At 41.2% G+C, this 19323-nt stretch overlaps 1 protein-coding gene across 9 annotated transcripts in view; it reads right to left on the bottom strand.

Moving 5' to 3' along the window:
- RIC8B (RIC8 guanine nucleotide exchange factor B) overlaps positions 1 to 19323 on the bottom strand; it is a 59199-nt gene that overhangs the window by 38208 nt on the left and 1668 nt on the right. For 3 of the 9 annotated variants that reach the window (XM_005300796.5, XM_042843610.2, XM_042843611.2), the window contains exons 2-3: positions 15546 to 15593; positions 107 to 715 (exon numbers count right to left, since the gene is read on the bottom strand). In XM_005300796.5, coding sequence (XP_005300853.2) covers positions 107 to 715; positions 15546 to 15593 — 657 coding nt within the window. Of the gene's footprint in view, positions 1 to 106; positions 716 to 11457; positions 13097 to 14612; positions 15154 to 15545; positions 15594 to 19323 lie in introns of all 9 variants that reach the window. The other 6 variants (XM_065581702.1, XM_065581708.1, XM_065581696.1 and 3 more) reach the window with 5 other exon arrangements.

A 19323-nucleotide genomic window follows, 5' to 3' on the forward strand; every position in this document is an offset into this window, starting at 1 on the left:
CCCTGCTCTGATGACTGGGCAACTGCTTCGCCAATGTAACTATTCGGTGGCTGTGGTTCTTGCAGACAAAATAAGTCCAATCAAAGAATTTCAACTCAGACCGTACCTCACTGTGGACATTCCAACTGTCGAGTGTCACATTAAAGAGAGCTTTGAGTGCCTCAATGGCACAATCCGTTTCTTGCAGCGATAAAGGAGATCCATCATGCTCTTCAGCAGCTTTGTACTTGTCTGTCCATCTTATGCTAAATGAACTTTCCAAGGCTTGAGTCAAAACCTGCAACCCTTGTAGCTCATGATGCAACTGTGACCTAATATCTGTGTGCAGAAGTGACAGGAGGAAGAGAAGGCGCAAATCAAAACATTTAATGTCATCAACAAACTGTTGGTCCTTGCATTTTTTCAGTAGATTGCAAAGCATAGCTGCAAGGTTCAGTTCCAAACTGAGTTTTTGTGCAATGGCACTATTAAAAACTATGTTACAGAGGCATTTTAAAGCTTCCACTATAACAGGGAAATTGGACACATCCTCCAAAGAATCTTCTGTCATGTCTAGCTTTGCCAGCCTCATCAGGATCTGCATGTTTTCCTTTGTTGTCACAGGCACTAAAACCTTCTTATCTCTGGAGAGAATCCGAAGGGCTTCGAGACAGGCAACTTGATATGATGTTTTTATGTCTTTTTCGAGGATGTTTAAGATTCCTTCACATAGTTTCTGTGGACACATACAAAAAAACCCACAAAATTTTAATCCTTGTAATTTTGAATGCAAAGTCTCGCTATTATCATCAATCAAATCATAAAACTTCAGCCACTTTCTTCAAGGAACTTGTTTTTAGTCTTATTTTATCTAGGTCATTATTAGCTTTTCAAAATATGAATTACTACAAAAACATTCAGAGAATATCATTAAAGGTTTTTCTTATACATAAAACCAAAATAAATGGATACTGCTAGAGATGACAGCACATCTCCTAGTCACAAACAAGCTGCCAGTTTCACCAATACCTTGGTTCTATACGTTAATCCTATTGTGTCACAGCAAGACTTTTATGGAAGCAGAGAGATCCTTATAATAGACCATTATATTTTTAGTTTAAAAAAAGAAATCATACTGTTTTAGTAGTCTTAAATATTTGGAATATAGTACATACCTCTCTTGCTAAGCTTGTAGCTAAATGGTTCTTCATGTGCATACACTTCCCTTATTTGAGATTTAATGACCCAGTCAGAGTCAAAGTTGAGGGAAACTCAAACTGGTATTTAATAGTCTGTATGCTAACAGACAAAAGAGGGCATATTAAAACTAGCAAGACGAGAGAGTGAAATGTAGACTTTTAGTAACTTAAGGTAACGAATACGCAGTCATAGCTAGGAGAGTTTAAATAATACCTGCAAAACATAGTGACAGGCCATCCTGATCAAGAGACTCAAAGATTGTCCCGTGATCAAAAGATAGAATGCTATACTTATGTTACAGGCAGTTAATTTGCATTGCTGTTTAGAAAAATACAAGTGATTTAAGAATTAGAAGATCAGAAAAATAACATTTCAATTACAGAAAGATTTAAACACACTATTCTGATTATTTTCTACAAACTAAAACTCAGACAAATCAACCAAGAGAGAGGAAAGACAGAATAGCAGAGACTGCATGATGGAACAGGGCTCCATAAATTTTTTATTGCCACATATTCAGGATGACAACATTACTCATGGGTGGCAGAGTCACAAGTCTAGTTATGAAAGTCTTCCCATATAAGTGGCAATAAAAACTTTACTGCATCCTATACCACCCAGATCCTTTGGTTTTTGACCTTTAAATCTTCCTCTGCTTCTTGTCCCTTGAAGTACGTTAGTTACTAGTGCAACAGTGTAGTCACTTTTCTGGGTAGTTCTTAGTGACATCCACTGGTGCAGTATGAATCAATTTATGACCAGAACTATATGCCATGTACACACACACTTCTCAGTTTCTTATGAATACTAATATACTGTAACAGTTTCCTACTTAAGGAAATGTTGCAGGAATTGGATTTTTCAGCACTAAAATAAATGCTCGTCACCCAGACCGAGAGCTAGAGATGAAAGTTTCACTGGACACGCTAGAGGGAGTTTTGTTACAGTAATGATTAAGAGAATGAAGAGTCATGTTGAAACAATGTATTATTCAACTAAATTAAGCAGGTCAAACTGTGGTACAATGCTGTGTGATACACCAAGATGTTAAACAGGAAAGCATATGATATTATAATCAAAACATGAGACGAGTTAGTTATTGACTGTCACACCTAGCTACTTAGTACACTTGGAACGTTTTGGTTTAAAGACCTACCAGGTTGCTGCATTCTTTGCCTCTAAAAGTTTATCTGGAAATCATTTTTGATCAGCACAGATGGGGTTATATTTACATCATGTACACTAAAATAGACAGTCACTAAAACACAGAATTTCAGTCTCTCTGAAACACTTAGTATTGTTAAACCATGTCTATGAAATATCCTGTAATCAGCAAGACATACGAAAAAGGAAGCTTAAGAGTGGGATTTTCAAAAGCACTCAACATAGGCCTAACTGCTTTCACTGAGGTTAGTGATAAAACTCTCTGACTTCAGTGGGAAAAGCTGGGCAATGCTGAAGACTTTGAAGATCTCACCCTTCAAGTTTTTAAACAAAAATGATTATAGTTTGGAAGTAATGGTCAAATCAACCTCTACAGCTCAACTGACCTTTCACAAATATTTTAATGTAATTAAAAAGTTTTATGTATAATTATCTTTGCTTATAAATCGGAAGCAGCAGTTACTAAATCTGCTAGATTTTGATAAATAATCCAGACAAGCAAGAGTGGGCAGCACTGGGGACTACAAACAGAAACTTGCTAATAGCAGGAACAGAATAAATTGACCCTTTTTCTGCTAGAGTGATTCAGTCAAGAAACCTCTGTCTCTGCTGACACAGTACTGTAATCCACAGTGGCAGAAAAACTGCTTACTGATCCAAACTGCCACTGTGAAACAGTGTTGTAGGAGAGGTGGTCTCTGAGATAACCAAGTGTGGGCAATTCCCCCCCCCCTTTTGTTCTTTAATAGTGGTAGATGGAATCCCATGGATGAGAATAAATGGGCTGTAAAAAGAGGTGAACAGCAATTTCAACAACTGTGGGGCTGGCAGAGCAAGTGTCTGGGTGTTAACAGGACATATTGGGGCATTGCTGAAAGATGGCAGAGTTAAGGTTGCATGGACAACCTTAACTGTGCATTTCCAGGCTTTCAGAAATTTGAGCTTTGCTCAACTCAATGTTCTGCAAGGAGAGACTACTAGCAACCTTATCTCTGCATTATCAGTTTGCCATTGAATTTCCTAGTTTTTCAAATAGGAAAAATATGTTAGTAGTCATTTAGGCAGTTGTACATATTATGTCGCACAATTTGAATACCAAGCCTGCTAGCCCACTCCCCACACATCAGCTAGGCTCCACTAGCTCTGCTTTAGCACATCTCCCAGCCATGTTGCTGATCCATTCAATGCGTTCCTGCTTAACCCATGGTTGTGAGTTCAATCCTTGAGGGGGCCACTTAGGGATCTGGGGCAAAAATCAGTACTTGGTCCTGCTAATGAAGGCAGGGGGCTGGACTTGATGACCTTTCAGGGTCCCTTCCAGTTCTATGAGATAGGTATAGGTTCCCTCTCCAACTTGCCCCTCACTACTGGCGTTTTCTGATCTATGCAAACTCAGTTTGATTTGTTGTAGCTAGTGTACAATCATGCTGAGAACAAAAAAACGTAATGAGCCACATGGGGATCGGGCTTTTTTGTTGTTCCCCTTAGTGAATCACTCTTTCCATTTGGATAATATCAGGAACTTGAAAAATATACTTTCCATTACTGCAATATACAAACCAGTAGCTGAACACGACTAGCCTATTGCGTAGAACAGTGTGACTATGGATGGTTCGCTGTTATAGGAACTAACTGGAATTTAAGGGTGAACAGCAAGAGTTTTGCTAAAAATAAGTATCTACTTCCAAAGTTTGCTAGGTTCTCTTATATTTGATGTACTTGCATTTTCGAGTTATGTCAAAGGGGCCTAAAGCATATAGAAGCACGCTTTTCAAATACACACATCTATATATTATTCTACTTTAATGTGAGATTAAAGAAAATAATTTGCCTCTACAACTGGCTCACTCTGAACTGCATGCTGATCCTATTTTCCTGTACCAGAGCGCAGAGTGTCAAAAATGCAGGAAAATCCAGCAAAAAGTAGTAATTGAATGTGACCCTTAAGTAGTGTATTTTTAAACCATCTTCACTTATCTTGCCTCTTATAAGCAATGCAGTTGGGACTGATCCTGCATTCTTTTGCACACCCTAAATTCCACCAATTTCAATGGGAGTTCAGAGTGCCCAAGGAATGCAGTTTAGGGTCCTGGTAGGTTGTGTGAAAAACTCCCAAACTCAAACCTACCCATATGCCTTTGTTAAATTTGTAATCTAGATTATCAGTAACCTCAAGGGTCAGGTCTTCTGCTTTAAAGCTAAATTGATATTGGCTCGATCTTAAAGCTTTATGATTTTAATGCAGCATTGTGGAGGGAGAGAATTTGACTTGGGAGGGTGATGGAACATCCACCTGCTTTAAAAAAAATATTCTTAACAATTCTACAGTTATATGGCTTTGTTTTTTTAGAAAATGTCTATTTTAGAAAGGCCTCAAATAGTTAAATCATGGTCCACATTGTTTTTTGGAAAGGGGAGGGGGAGAGCAGTGATGGTGAGGAAATCAGTCACATCACAGGTTTGCTATGAAGTTTCATGTGCTTTATAGTATGAGAGCACTGGCAGCATCCACATCTTTGGCCTCAGAGAATGAGATTATGTGCCAGAGCACATGATGTTCCCAGTCACTTGAATACATGGTAACTGGCAAGTCATTCTGCCTTCTCCTGGGCTGGCTTAAGTCTCTGTAGTTCATTGTGTCTTCTAACCAAGGTTTTTCATAGTTTTAAATTCTCAGTTGATTTTAATTAAGCTCTCAGTAGGGGGTTGATGAGATGGGCAAGTTTTAATTTATTTAATACAATCTACTTTAGCAGCTGCTCAGAGGGCAGAATGTTAATGAGGTCAATAGGAGCTCCACACATAAAACAGATGCAAAACTAGGTCCCATAAAAAAATAAATTTAAAGGGGGTGCGGTGGGGGACAGGCTAGTGAATTAAAAATAAAGATGAACAGTGAAATAAGTACAGTAGCCCTCATTCTATATATGCCCCCACAGTTTTGCATTGACCATGCACAATGGATTATAGAATGTGTCAAAGAAAGAAGTTAGGAGTTTCTGGCAATCAACTAGGAGACAGCTAGGGATTTCAACACCGAGCAAGGTTGTTTGGGATTGCTGGATAAGTGGAATAGCTGGCTATTTCTGCTAAAATGATCAGCATTTTATGGCATTAGATTTTGGAGCGAAGCAACTATTGTGCTGAGTGAGAAAGGGTATGCTCTTTACATGTACTATTTCAAGCTCAGGGTATTCTCAAGATGTCAGTACTGCACTGGTTTCTTTTCAGTGCAAGTTATTTTCATAACACTGTCAAAAACGATACATGAAAGCTTAGATTCTAGAGCACAATTTTGTAACAGTGGCTAGCGTTCACAGCAAATTCTGTGGCTGCAGAGTCGCAGAATACAGAAGCCCCAACTTCTTGTTATTTTTAAAATGTTTAACAATAGTTTCATTTTATTTCTGTAAATCCACTTACAGAGAGCATTATGTCTTAACTGTTGTGACAGCAGCTAATTCGGTCAGCATGAGTTCTTCATGTACACCTATCTTTTTTTGTATTTTCTTGCATGTTTTCTCAATGGTGCCAGCTTCCATATATGTAAGTCAATCATAGTGTATATATAGAGCAGTGGCTCTCAGTCTTTCCAGACTACTGTACCCCTTTGCAGGAGTCTGATTTGTCCCGTGTATCTCAAGTTTCACCTCATTTAAAGACTACTTGCTTACAAAAATCAGACAAAAATACAAAAGTGTGATAGCCACTATTACTGAAAAATTGCTCACTCATTTTTACCATGCAATTATAAAATAAATTGGAATATAAATATTGTACTTACATTTCAGTGTTTAGTATATAGAGCAGTATAAACAAGTCATTGTCTGTATGAAATTATAGTTTGTACTGACTTCGCTAGAGCTTTTTATGTAGTCTGTTGTAAAACTAGGCAAATATATAGATGAGTTGATGTATCCCCTGGAAGACCTCTGCATACCCCTGAGGTACACATACCCCTGGTTGAGAACCACTGATATAGAGATACAGTATTCTAGATTTCTTGAGAGCTTTGAGAATTAACGACATTCTGAGTTAAACTAAAACTCCAATTGGTTCTGAAATAGAAGATGCTGAACAGAATAGAACTGCTGAGCTGTTGGTGAAGTTAGTAGATTCATGCGAGTGTGTGGTTAGAGGGGATTGTGGTAACAGGTAGTTGGCAGGTGCTAGTGGCACATTTACAGCCCCAAACCACACTGACATGATGGTTCTTCCCCACCGCGCTTGCAGCGACCCACCCCTGCCCCCCAGACAGCAGAGAGGGCAAGACTCTTCAGGGACCTGGGGACCTGACAGGGCATGTGGGGCTGGCACACAAAGGAGACAGAGGAAGGGGAGGTACCACTGTCTGGAGGTAGTGCAGGAAATAGTTCTAACAAAGTAGGGGGAGCCTAGAGATGGGGAAGAAAGAAAAAAAAAATCTAGAATTAGAATACAGAGTCATAAAATGGTCATTTTACCATGGAGTGAATGACAGCAAGGGTTAAGGAAGCACAGGGGTTATGGTTTAAAGAGGTGGGGGGGTTGTTTATTTACAAATGTGATAATCATGTGGAAAAAATTAAGTGCTACTAAACCATCGCATACAAGAGTCAACTGATAAGGCGCAAAAAGGTAAAGCAGAGGAAGAGAGAAATCCATGGTTAGAGAAACAATGCTACCAAAGTTTAAACAGCTGATCATAAAGGAGTCAAGAGAAAAATAGAAATTACTCCCCTGATGAAGTTTTGGGACCACAAGAAACTAACTTATTGGAGTGCTTTTTGCATTTGGCTGCTGCTCCTTGATTATTTAAGCTCATTTTTTCCCCCTTTTAATATAAACAGTTTTCCTTACTATCTTGGACGAATTTACTTCCTCTGTTACAGCAAAAGTATTGTTAAGCTTATAAACTACTTCTGGCTGTGAAAAGTCACTGATAGAGAAATATGACAACATATTAGGAGACCACAGCTCTAGCCACAAAAATGCTGCCATTTTCCCAACTTTAAAAAAATGTCACTGTTGACAGAAAACTTAGATTGCTACCTCATGAGGGGGTTCCAGGTCCACTACAAGTTAAGAATAACATTAGGTTATCAGGCTGGTTATTTGTTTTACTGAAATATTCAATAGAATGATTCTACAATTCCAGCCTGATTCAGTTCACTGCCCCACACAAGAAAAACATGGTTCAGTAAGAGACAGCAGGCCTAGGTTCTGCAGCCACTAGGAGACTGTAAAGTCATACTCTGGCTGGAGGGTCCTATAATACTTAGGCACAACAGGTAAGACATGATCCCAGAAAATCAAATTTTCATTTTAAGTTCAGTTATGCTTACATAGCTTTTTTTTTTTTTAAATTGAGAGGTGTGGCATTACCTCAGGGTCTGATCATCCTTTAAGCAGACATTGTAAGAGCCCTATAGATATGCTTTATTTTTTTATTTCCATTCACAACAGGCATGTGTAATTCTGCAATATCAGTATGCACTGAGTACACTGCGTGAGATGAAATCAAGTGCCTCTAGCTCCCAAGAAGTACTATAAGATAGCGATATACACCAGAGTGCAGTAATGATTCCATTTTAAAGAGTTAATAAAACCAAATTCTTGACTGAGATGAGTCCCATGTTTCTATGCCATCCTTGTTTGATAGTCTATATTTTATTTCGTTGTAAAACAAAAAATTGTGTGCGCTTGGGATGATTTCAAGAAAGAAAAAGGTAAGAAAAACAGCTGAAAACTTTAAAAATCAAGTTCTGTATCATGTTTCTATTAATTTTTTTAAACAGATGGACCCCACTGTGGAAAAAATGGTAAGTGTGTACATATAGTATTTCCAAATCTCTCAACTGATTTTTATCCACTTGTCATACAATGCACCTTCAACAGCTTAGCCAATGAAAACGCAGTACCCATCCTGCAGGTCACCTTTTAAACTCTGCATACAAAAGAAAGAAAATATACACAAATAAAGGGTCCAATCCTGCCAAGCCTTCCTCAAGAGTAATCATTTAGCATAAGGACTACTCACAAGACTTTGTAGGACAAGTCCAAAAAGCACAAAACATTAAGGCAAATTAAGATTTTTTTCAGTTTAAGTTAATGGCCACAACTGAAAGGAGTGCATGTTTTCCAAGGAAACTTTGCTCCTAGAAGCCTAGTTCATACTGTCTCCAATCATGTGCACACACACATCTAGACTGGAGAGAGAAAGGATTCATGGAGATAGCAAAAATACTTCCAATACATACTAAGAAATTTGCATATTAATCAATGACCCCCATCATGCCTCCCTATGGCCATGTTTAAAACATTAAGGGTTTGTCTATGCTTCCTGCTAAATTGGCACTGCTGTGATCAATGCAGCGGCGTTGATTTAGTGAGTTTGGTGAAACAAGCTAAGTCGATGGCAAACCATTCGCCCATAGAAGTGTTCTTCACCTTCCCAAGAGGCAGAAGGTAAGTCAGCGTGAGAGCATCTCCTGACGACATAGTGCGGTGTAGACACCCTGTAAGTTGACCTAAGTTATGTCGATTTCAGTTATGTAACTTAGGTCGACTTACAGCATTAGTGTAGACCAGCCCTAAATTTAAAGATTATGCTCCCCTCAAAAGCTTTCAAGACCTTGTCTGTTAAGAGGATTCAAAGATGGTTCTCTGATAGAAAATCTTAAATAATGGTCCTGAGTAAACACCATTTTGCTTAAAGCAGTGTAGTAGTAAGGAGAATAGACTGAAAAAAATTGCTGTAAAGCACTCAGACAACCCTGCAGCATATAGCATGATGCCAACAAAGCACATTAAAAACTTAAAGACATGATCCAGTTACAGACACTTCTAAAGTTATATGAGAGGAACAGTTGGATAATCAATTCAAATAACTGCAGGTATGTTTGTATTTTGGTGACAAGAACATTGATGCTTATATTTGAATATGCAAATACACTTAATCCCTTCCACAGAACTACAGGTTACAGTGTCAAATCCATGCAGTGCTACCACAAGTTATAAAGAATATCTGAATCCTTACAGTTTAGGAGTTTTTAGATGAACAACTGGAAACAAGTTTCACAGTTTATAGGAAGGGTGTTGAATAAGATGTCAAGAATGAAGGAAGATAAGACACCACCAGAAAATTACTGAGAGCGTGGAACAGAAGCCAAGTCAACAGGAAGAGAATTAGAGAATTAATATATACAGGGACTTGTGTATTATTTAAAGTTCTTTATTTTTAGTTGGGTTTATATAGAGGCCCAGAATGTCAGTGTACATAGTAGTCACATAAATATATTTAAAACATTTTCAATAGAACTATGTTATTTATTCATAGATATGTCAAGTCATCTTAGCCATTTTGTTTTTGTTGGATTTTGATTTATATAATTTAGAACTATGATTAAGATTGGAATATATATTAACAACTTTGATAGTTAGAAACTAACATCTTCAGGTACCATATCTAGTTTTAAGTGGAAGTATGTTGGATATTAAACCCACTGTACCCTCAAACATTCCCAAATATGGATACTAAAAATACTTTTTTCTAGCTTTTGTGTGTTGGATAAATTCACATATTGCCTTTGAATCCATTTCTGCGCTTGACTCATGAAGACAGGATTGTTCTTGTATAAGTGGTCTAGCTCAGTGGTTCTCAAACTGTGGATCGGGGCCCCATTTTAATGGGTTCGCCAGGGCTGGCATTAGACTTGCTGGGTCCTAGGGCTGAAGCCCAAGCCCAATCCCACCGCCCAGGGCCGAAGCCAGAGGGCTTCGGCCCTGGGTGGTGGGCCTCAGGTTATAGGCCCCCTGCCTGGGGCTGAAGCCCTTGGGCTTCGACTTTGGCCCCCAGGCTAGGCGGTGGGGCTCAGGCTTCAGTCCCCCGCTCCTGGGTTCATGTAGTAATTTCTCTTGTCAGAAGGGGGTCACAATGCAATGAAGTTTGAGAACCCCTGATCTAGATAATCCTAATTTTCTTGAATGTTCTTGTTCTTCAAATAACTGCACATGGCAACTGGTTCTTTGAATAACTGCACCCACTTATGGTGTCCACATTCCCCAGAATAGCAGTTCAGAATGTTTTCTCTAGCAATGCCCAATAGGGGTCATGCATGTGCTCCCACCATGCCCCCCTCACCCCGTCCCCAGGGAATAAAGGGTACAGCAACCTCAACCTCCATTCAGTTCCTTCGAACTGCTTTAGGTAATGAGTTGGAACAACAGTGTCCATCTGTATTATTCTGGTTACTGAGTATTTAGGCTGGAAGTTAACAGTTTGTTTATAGTTGGTTACTTTTTACTGTTTCAGTTAGCAGCAGATCGGGGGGGGGGGGGGGCGAGTGCAGCTTTCGGTAGAGCCTAAATTCCCAGGTTTTAAGTCATGCCAATCCTGGGGAGTGGGCGCGGGGGAGAAGGAAATATTCCTCTCACTGATACCCAGACAATAAGGCATATGTCATGGCTGAGGAACTCCCAGTTATCCCAGATAACTGTACCATTTGCACACCCATCAAGAAGTGGGCACAAAGGGAGAAGCAATCTAGACTGAAGCTTTTTCCTCATGGGAGGGGGAGGGGGGAAGAGAACGACCCCAGATAAACATGAAAGCTATGTTGGGCTCTGACCATAGACAAAAGCTTCTTCCTTCCTGAGACAGTCTTCCAATTGTCCTATCAGAGTTGTGACACTAAACTCAGGGGCCAGGAAACAGGCAAACTCAGGAAGATCCATCAAAACAGTCCTGCTTTTAAGGACTGAATAGTTCTGACTCAACCTCAGCTCCAGTGCCAACTGCAGAGAGGAGCTTTAATCAGCTGTTCTCAAACTTCATTGCACCACAACCCCTTTCTGACAGCAAAAATTACTACACGACCCTGGGGGGGGGGGGGGGGACTAAAGCCTGAGCCCTGCCACCCTGAGCCCAAAGCCAGAGTCCTGCTGCCCCGGGCAGAAACCAAAGCCTTGGCCCCGCAGCCCAGGGGTGAAGCCCTCAGGCTTTGGCTTCAGCCTCGGACCCCAGCAAGTTTAACGCCAGCCCTGGCAACCTCACTGAAACAAGGCTGCGACCCACTTTGGGGTCCCGACCCACAGTTTGAGACCAGCTGAGCTTTTCAAAGAAGGCATTATTACCTGTGCCGAGTATGAGGTGGAGTTTTCAAAAGGAACTGCTACTACCCACGGGAAAGGAGTGGGACTGGAATCCTCAGTACTACGCCACAGCAGGGAGCCAACGCAGATGTCTACCTCCTCCACAAAAAGAGCTCAAGGGAAGAGGAGTTCTAAATGTCATCTAAACTTACTCCTCTGTCACCAACTGCATCAGCACCATCCCACTTGGCATTGGAGTGCTCAAGACAATTCTCTGCTGTGCCTCCTCTGTTGGCACTGTCAACTTCAGTCAAGTCCCACTCTGCATCAAAGGTTTCAGCTACTGAGGGATATTCAGTGAGGGAAGAGACATCTGCAACATCCTCAGTGAAGAGGTCTTTTACAAATAACTTTGCAGCTCCAAGTAATTCTTTGTGTCTTTTCACCAAACCTCAGGGTCACTTCAGAATCTGAATCACCAATCTTGGAGATTTCCCTGGTGCAAGTACCTTCCACATCTCCTCCACAAAAAGCAACAAGGGTACCAGTTACGGAAACTTCTTTGAAACACTTCAATAAAATTAAGGACACAAGTCCCACTTTTATCTTTCAGCCTCCTGTCATGGTTACTGCATCAGAGTTTTCTTCAGCCAAAGACACCAAATCCTCGCAGCCTCTGATAGGAGTCTTCCATTAAAAAGAAATATCAGCGGAGAGAAAATAATAATGAGAAGAAGCTTCCTATTACATCTAAGGATGATCATTCTCACTATGCTCCTTGGTTTCCTCTGAACTGGCCAGATCTCTTTCCCATATGGCCTCAATACTCGTAATTTCAGGAGCAAGTTCTCCCACAATATACGGGATCTATTTGTGACTCACAGTTTGCAGACTCTCAATTCTAATAATTTTCCTTGTCTAGTTCAAGACGCAAAGGAACAACAAATTTTAAGTGATGAAATACCTGCTCATCAGGACAATCATTCTGATCCTATACATGATTCTTCTTTCTTACCTGATGAAATCATTGCACAGGCTACTCCACTTTCAGGTGATGATTTTAAAACTTTTCAGGAATTACTGAAGCATATAGTTTCAGAGTAGCAGCCGTGTTAGTCTGTATTCACAGAAAGAACAGGAGCTCCGGGTACTTGAACCGCTCCATGTCGATGAGGAAGGTGGAGACTGTGGTGAAGGTGGAGAGGAAGCAGAGCACGGACCACAGGCCGATCCAGAAGGTGGTGAAGGCGCGCTCGTCCGGGAAGTAGGGGTTGTAGAGCGGGTGGCACTTCCTGGACACCATGGGCACCCAGCACTGGCAGCCCGGCTCGCAAATTTGTTAGTCTCTAAGGTACCACAAGCACTCCTGTTCTTGAAGCATATAGTGTACACACACACATAGTTCATTTGGATATAGTTCAGGAAAAAGCATAACTATTTGATATTCTACAATCAGCAGCCCAAGTCAAAAGTTGCAACACCTATAATGAAGGGATATTGGATTCACCAAAAGATATCTGGGCTGCCCATGCCTCCATTCAGCTACTTTCACCACTTCATGGTGGCGATAGATATCAGATGCCATTCAGAAGATTTGAGTATTTTTATACTCATCTGGCACCATCATCGCTGGTTGTTGCTACAGACAATGAGAGAGCAACACACTCTGGAAAATCTACTCCTAAGGAGGAAAAAAAAAAAAAACACACTCAAGAAACTACCTTTTTTCAGAAAGAAAATGTATTCAACATCTTTACAAGTCAGGACAGCAAGTTATCAAGACATGATAGCTGCAATTGGATAGACTCAGATTTTAAGGACAAATTATCCTCAGAATGTAGAGATTAATTTAAAACTATTTCTGGAGAAGGACAGTTTATTGCTAAAACTTCTCTTCAGACTGCATTAGATGCTGCCTATTCTGGTGCTCGTTCAACAGTTACAGGTATTGTAATGCAACACTCGTCATGGTTATCTGCCTTCTTTTGGTAAAACTAAGTTCAACCAGCAATTGAAGACTTGCTATTCAAATGGTCAGAATCTGTTCAGTTCAGTTATAACATTGATGGAGCTGCAGGTTTTTGCCTGGAACTGGAGCACAGCTTCAAAGCCCATTTTATAGAATTTCAAAAACAAGGAATTTTGTCCTCAGTCTTCTATCTCCAGATATAGGAAAGCTCAATATTCTTTTTTCATATTCTTAACACCAGAGGCCTTCTGACCAATTTAAAGAAAGATCTACATATTAAAAAGAAGTCAGCTTAATTACCCTCTCCTGTACTACTCAGTGGATCAGGCACAGAGACATCAGATTTGATGCAATGGTCAAGGATCTTGTACTAATCTACAAAGATCTATGCCCTTTTATGTCACACTCTGATTCCTGTCTATCTTTTTTCCTGCAGGCTTGGATGCCATTCACCACAGATCGATGGGTCCTTCAAGGAGGCAAGGATTGTTATGCCATTCAATTTCAAACCTTTTCTTCCTTCCTGTCCCACTTCCCAGTTCCTTTTCAGGGACTAGTCTCATGAGAATGCCACATGCCAGCAGAAAAATGACCTCATCAAGTTAGGAGCATTAGAATTAGTACATCAGAAGGGCTTCTATTTTCTTTATTTTCTCATACCTTCCCCCCCCCCCCAAAAAAAAAAAAAGGTGGCTGGCATTCAGTTTTAGATCTCAGGAACTTTAAATATATTCAACACACCAAGTTCTGCATGGTAACTCTCGCTTCAATTATCCCAGCACTAGATACCATGGATTAGTTCATTACCTCAACTTACAGGACATTTATTTTGATGTGCAAGTGCACTCACAAATGCCAAGTTTTATGGCTCTGGGGAGTTGTTATTCTGAAAGGAAGTGCCAGAATGGATGTCATTGACACTGCGGGTGTTTATGAAGCGCCTGCCAGGGCTAGCAGCTCATTTATGCATACAAGCATTGCACATTTACTTTTATCTGGACAACTGGCTTGTAAAGGGGAAGTCACAAATGCAAGTCATAGCAACGGCAAGTAAAGTGATTAATTTATTTTCATCCCTGGGTTTGGGGATCAACATGAAGTGAAATCTGGATCTGTCCCGATCTATAGGAGAACTCTGACGAATTCTAGATTGAGTAGCAGTGAGAGCATTCTTTCTACTGAACATATTTCAAATAAAAAAAATTGTATCCTTCACATCTGTACTTACTCTTTGCCTACAATGAGAAAGTTTCAAACTTTTAGGCCATATGGATTCATATACATTTGTAAGCCCATTCGACAGATTGTGTGTGTCAGACCACTTCAAGCATGGAACAAGTCGGCTTAGAAACCAATACTCCATGATTTGTCATTAAAAGTACTGATTCCATATCAAATCCTGGAGCCTTGATGGAATGATAGATGACAAAGGGAAATGTATGTGTGGGAATTCCATTTGCTTCTCCAGTCATGTCTGAAGCTCTGGTAACTGATTTATCCAAAATAGGCTGAGATGCACATATTACTTGTGTCCTCAGGTCATGTCTAGAATCGGTGATTCACATAAACATACTAGAATTGAGAGCAGTGAGATTAGCTTGCAAACCTTTCTGCTTGTCATCAAGGACTCTTCAATCCAAGTTCTCATGGACAATTTTACAGTCACATATTATACAGACAGAGGTTGAGATCAGACCATCTTTTTCAAGAAGCCACAAAACTTTCAGAATGGTGTATTCAGAAGCACATCAGTGACAGCTCTTCACTTCCTGGGAGAGAAAAATGGTATTGTGTACTCACTAAGTAGGCAAATGTCTTGTTTGATGAATGGGAAATGAAAAATTTTCTACTAACCCAAATCTTCCAAGAATGGGGAATTCCATTTGCTTCTACCTGCTCGGTTGAGTTAGTGGTCCCTTCATTTATTTTTCCTAATCAGAACCTCCAACAAGATTACTTGGCTCTTTTGTTATTTTTCTTTATCAGGTCTTCTGAAACTCTTTTTCCCAAAAGCACAGTGAGGCAAAACATGCATGTCATAAGCATGACAAACTACAGCCGGTTGTGTCACCTCAGTGGTAGCGGACTGTAAACAACACAGAGCAAAGGAAAGACTGCCTGAAAGGGGGCATGCACAAGTAGAAAGGTTTGTTTTGCTTACCTTTCTTTTCTCCTCATCTGCAGGATCAAATTTGAAAGTGGCCCTATTCTGGAGAAAGAAATAAGTTAAATGTAAAATTGCCATAATCTCATTAGAACAAATTTCACAGTTTTAACATGAATCTCAATTGATAGGGTGCAAAGGGACTTTCTTGAATCATGTAATCTAACCCACTGCATCCAACTGTGAGACTACAGTAAGCTTGCAATAAGTGCGTCTAAATTGTTCCCCAATTACCCTCTATAGTTGTCGTATGAGCCTGGATCCAGGAGCTATGTAGTTCTAACCTTTACTCCCTCTGCGGTCATGGCCAAGTCACTTAGGGCCAAAGACTGACCCCATTGAAATCAGGGGTATTTTTGTCACAAACTTCAATGAGCAGTGGAATCAGGCCAGCGAGGTAACTGCAGTTTCCCTTGTGTGTAAGTAGGTATTATCTCCATCTTTTCACCTTACTCAGGTGTTGAGGATTAGTTACATGTGTAAAACAGCAAGGCTATCTAGTTACTCAGGCTTTACAAACTAAGTGGTGCATCTGATTTGTAGGTTGGGAAATTTTGCTTTAGGCAGACTTTCCAAGTTTGGGGTATTTTTAAAATAATTCATCCAGAAAATGCTGATTCAAATAAAAGTGAGTACAGTACAAGATCTGTTGACACATTTCTTCAATTTCTAATTTTTACTGGTTGTCTAAATGCATCACCTAGGGTTCTTTCGTTATGGGTACAATTAAGTGTGAGGAAGGTGTGGTCTAAGAACTTGAGCTAGTTATGGATGTTAGTTCTATTTTAGAATATTCTGAACTGTATTAATAATTAATCAGCACTCAAGTGGCAAAAAATATTGTTAGAAAAAAATTCTTAACTTGAGAACACCAATTAGTTATTTTAACAATATTTGGTCTTTAAGAACGCTAAAGAGAGATAGAAAGCAATAGAGTGCAAGACTCTTGCAAAGCTATGTAATTTTATCTAATGAAATGAACATTGAATCTTTACTATCTCTGTCCTTTAACACTGTAAGAGGAAAAAATGACAAGCTGCTACCTTTCATATAAATGATCCAAAGGACAAGCATGACTGCTTTACATGGCTTATCTACAGGCACTCTTCCCTTGCATGGCACCAAGCATGCACCTATGTTGGCAAAAACTAAACGTCTAACTCACTATCAAAAGTTATCAGCATCAGTCTCTTCAAGTAACAACATGCTCTCAAGGTCAAATTATGATTCTTTTAATTCCCCTCACATCAGACCTGCCCAACAACGCAAGAAGTGGTAGCTGTTTTTAACTACACTTAATGGTCACAAAGGTACCGGCAGAAGGTCTCTGGGTAGAAAGAAGCAGAGGACAGGCTTTGGATATGTCTTTAGGAAACAAAATCTGGCTCAGTATTAAGTGGGACTCCCCCAAGCAGAACATCTATTAGAGCTAGATGGGAAGAGTTCACAAACAAATACCACCTCCTCATCACAGATGTCTGAGTGAAAGAAAGGGGCCCAGTCCTTGACAGCATCTTTTTATTAATACGACACCTTGAAAAGACTAGAGAAACCTTCAATGGGGGTAAGGTATCTTTGAGCAAGAGAGAAAACACGCATTTGGTGCGCCCACTGCAGATGAGGCCAGGGAGTGGAAAGAGAAGGAATGAGCATCTAAATAAATGCTCTTTTAAACAGCCATCTGCAACCACCGAGAAACAGCTCTTAAAAGTTAGAGACACACAGAACTGGGTCCTTCTATTAAAGAAATAACTTATCTCCCTACAAAACAAAAGTTTGCTGCTGCTTTTAGAATCTGCTGGGTTTTCTTTTCTTAAAAATTTAAAAAGCGTGCCTAGAGTAATAGGTGGTTTTTTCATGTGCCTTAAGAAATCTAGCTATCAGTTTGTAATGGCACCTGGCAGATTTAGAGTTCAGAATAAACCTTTAACTGCATCCAAAAGCATGCTAGAAGATACTTCAGACTTTGGAGAACAGCTGTAACAGTGGTCTGATGGAATAAGGAATTAAGCACCTACTTTCTATGTCAAATGATCTTCAAAGACTGGCAACCCGAGGTGGTGTAGTCTACCCTCCCAGATTGGCCAGGAGTTTCCCGGAATCGGCCTCGAGCTCCCAGTGGCTATTGAAAGCAATCTGGGAGATTTTAATAGGCCACTAAAAGTCCAGTTGGTGGCACAGCGGGGCTAAGGCAAGCTCCCTATCTGCCCTGCTCCATATGGCTCCTGGAAGCGACCAGCACATCCCTCTGGCTCCTAGGCACAGAGGTAGCCAGGGGGGTTTCTGAGTGCTGCTCCTGCCCCATGCGCTGACTCCAAAACCCCCATTGGCTGAGCTTCCTGGCCAATGGGAGCTGCGGGGGCAGCGCACAGAGCCGCCCCTAAGCCTGACCAAACGCTTCTGGGAGCCACCTGGGTGCTGCCCAGCCGGAGCCTGCACCCCAACCCCTTGCCCCAGCCCTGAGCCACTTCCTGCACCCAAACTCCCTCTCAAAGCCCACATCCCGCACACCCTCCTGCACCCCAACTCCCTGCCCCAGGCTCAGCGCAGAGCCCCCTCCCACACACTAAACCCCTCAGCCCCACCCCTTGCACCCCCTCTTGAACCCCGACCCCCTGCCTCAGCCCAATGAAAAATGGGGCCGGGGGGGAGGGAGAGATGTAGTGAGCAGGGGGCAGGGCCTCAGAGAAAGTGAGGGTCAAGGCTGTCTGGGGTTGTGTGATTAGACAGTTGACAATCTTACACCACAACAACAATCTAGACGTCGTGAACTCCACATCAGACAAAAATGGAACCAATCATCTAGCCCAGTGGTTCTCAAACTGTGGGTCGAGACCCCGAAGCCCCACCACCCCAGGGCCAAATCCCAAGCCCGAGGGCTTCATCCCTGGATGGCAAGTCTCAGGTTACAGCTTCCCCCTGCCTGGGGCTGAAGCCCTTGGGCTTCAACTTTGCTCTCCCCCCCCCCCCCCCCAGGCAGAGGGACTCAGGCTTTGGCTCCCCCTCCCCCTCCCCCCCCCCCCAAGGCAGCAGGGTTCAGGCTTCAGTCCCCACTCCTGGGGTTGTGTAGTATTTTTTGTTGCCAGAAGGGGGTCATGGTGCAATGAAGTTTCAGAACAACTGATCTAGCCCAACAAGTGAAAAACTACACTTCTGGCTCTCATGCTACTAGGGAATCCAAAAATATCCCCAAACCCCTTGACTTCACATAGGCATACCCCTGTGGTAATGGAAGCAGACATGCCCTTTGCCACCACTCACCAAATGCTTCTTGCCAGCATCCTCAGCTCAGCCTTTTCTGAACTGAGCTTCAGCGGGCTTTCTTGCACACTCATGCCCTTACCTTGGGGCCAGGTACACAAGCAAATTAAATAAGCTATGCCTCCTGAATTTTATGAAAGAGACAGAGCTCCTTGTTCACATACTGACAGCAGTCACAGACCACTTGGTCTCCACATCACCTAGTGGGGCCTCACATATACACCAAGCAGGATGAGTAACAAGAGAACCCTATCCAAGAGTGTCCTTCAGGTGGATGAGAAGTTACCCAACATCATATTCCAGGCGAAAGGAATGGAGTGACTCAAGCGCAATCCCATCCACTCCCTCACCAACTCTGCAGTCATATTATCAAAACCTTGCAGTCACTGGTACTATAGGCTGATGGCAAAGCTAAAAAAATCATTATGGTATTCTTATTTCTGAACGTGGCTGTTATTTTGTGAGGCATAAATAATGAGGACATTACAGGGAAGGTTAATAGTCATACAGAATT

This window comes from Chrysemys picta, chromosome 1, assembly GCF_011386835.1.
Source record: "Chrysemys picta bellii isolate R12L10 chromosome 1, ASM1138683v2, whole genome shotgun sequence".
Classification (NCBI taxonomy): Eukaryota; Metazoa; Chordata; order Testudines; family Emydidae; genus Chrysemys; species Chrysemys picta.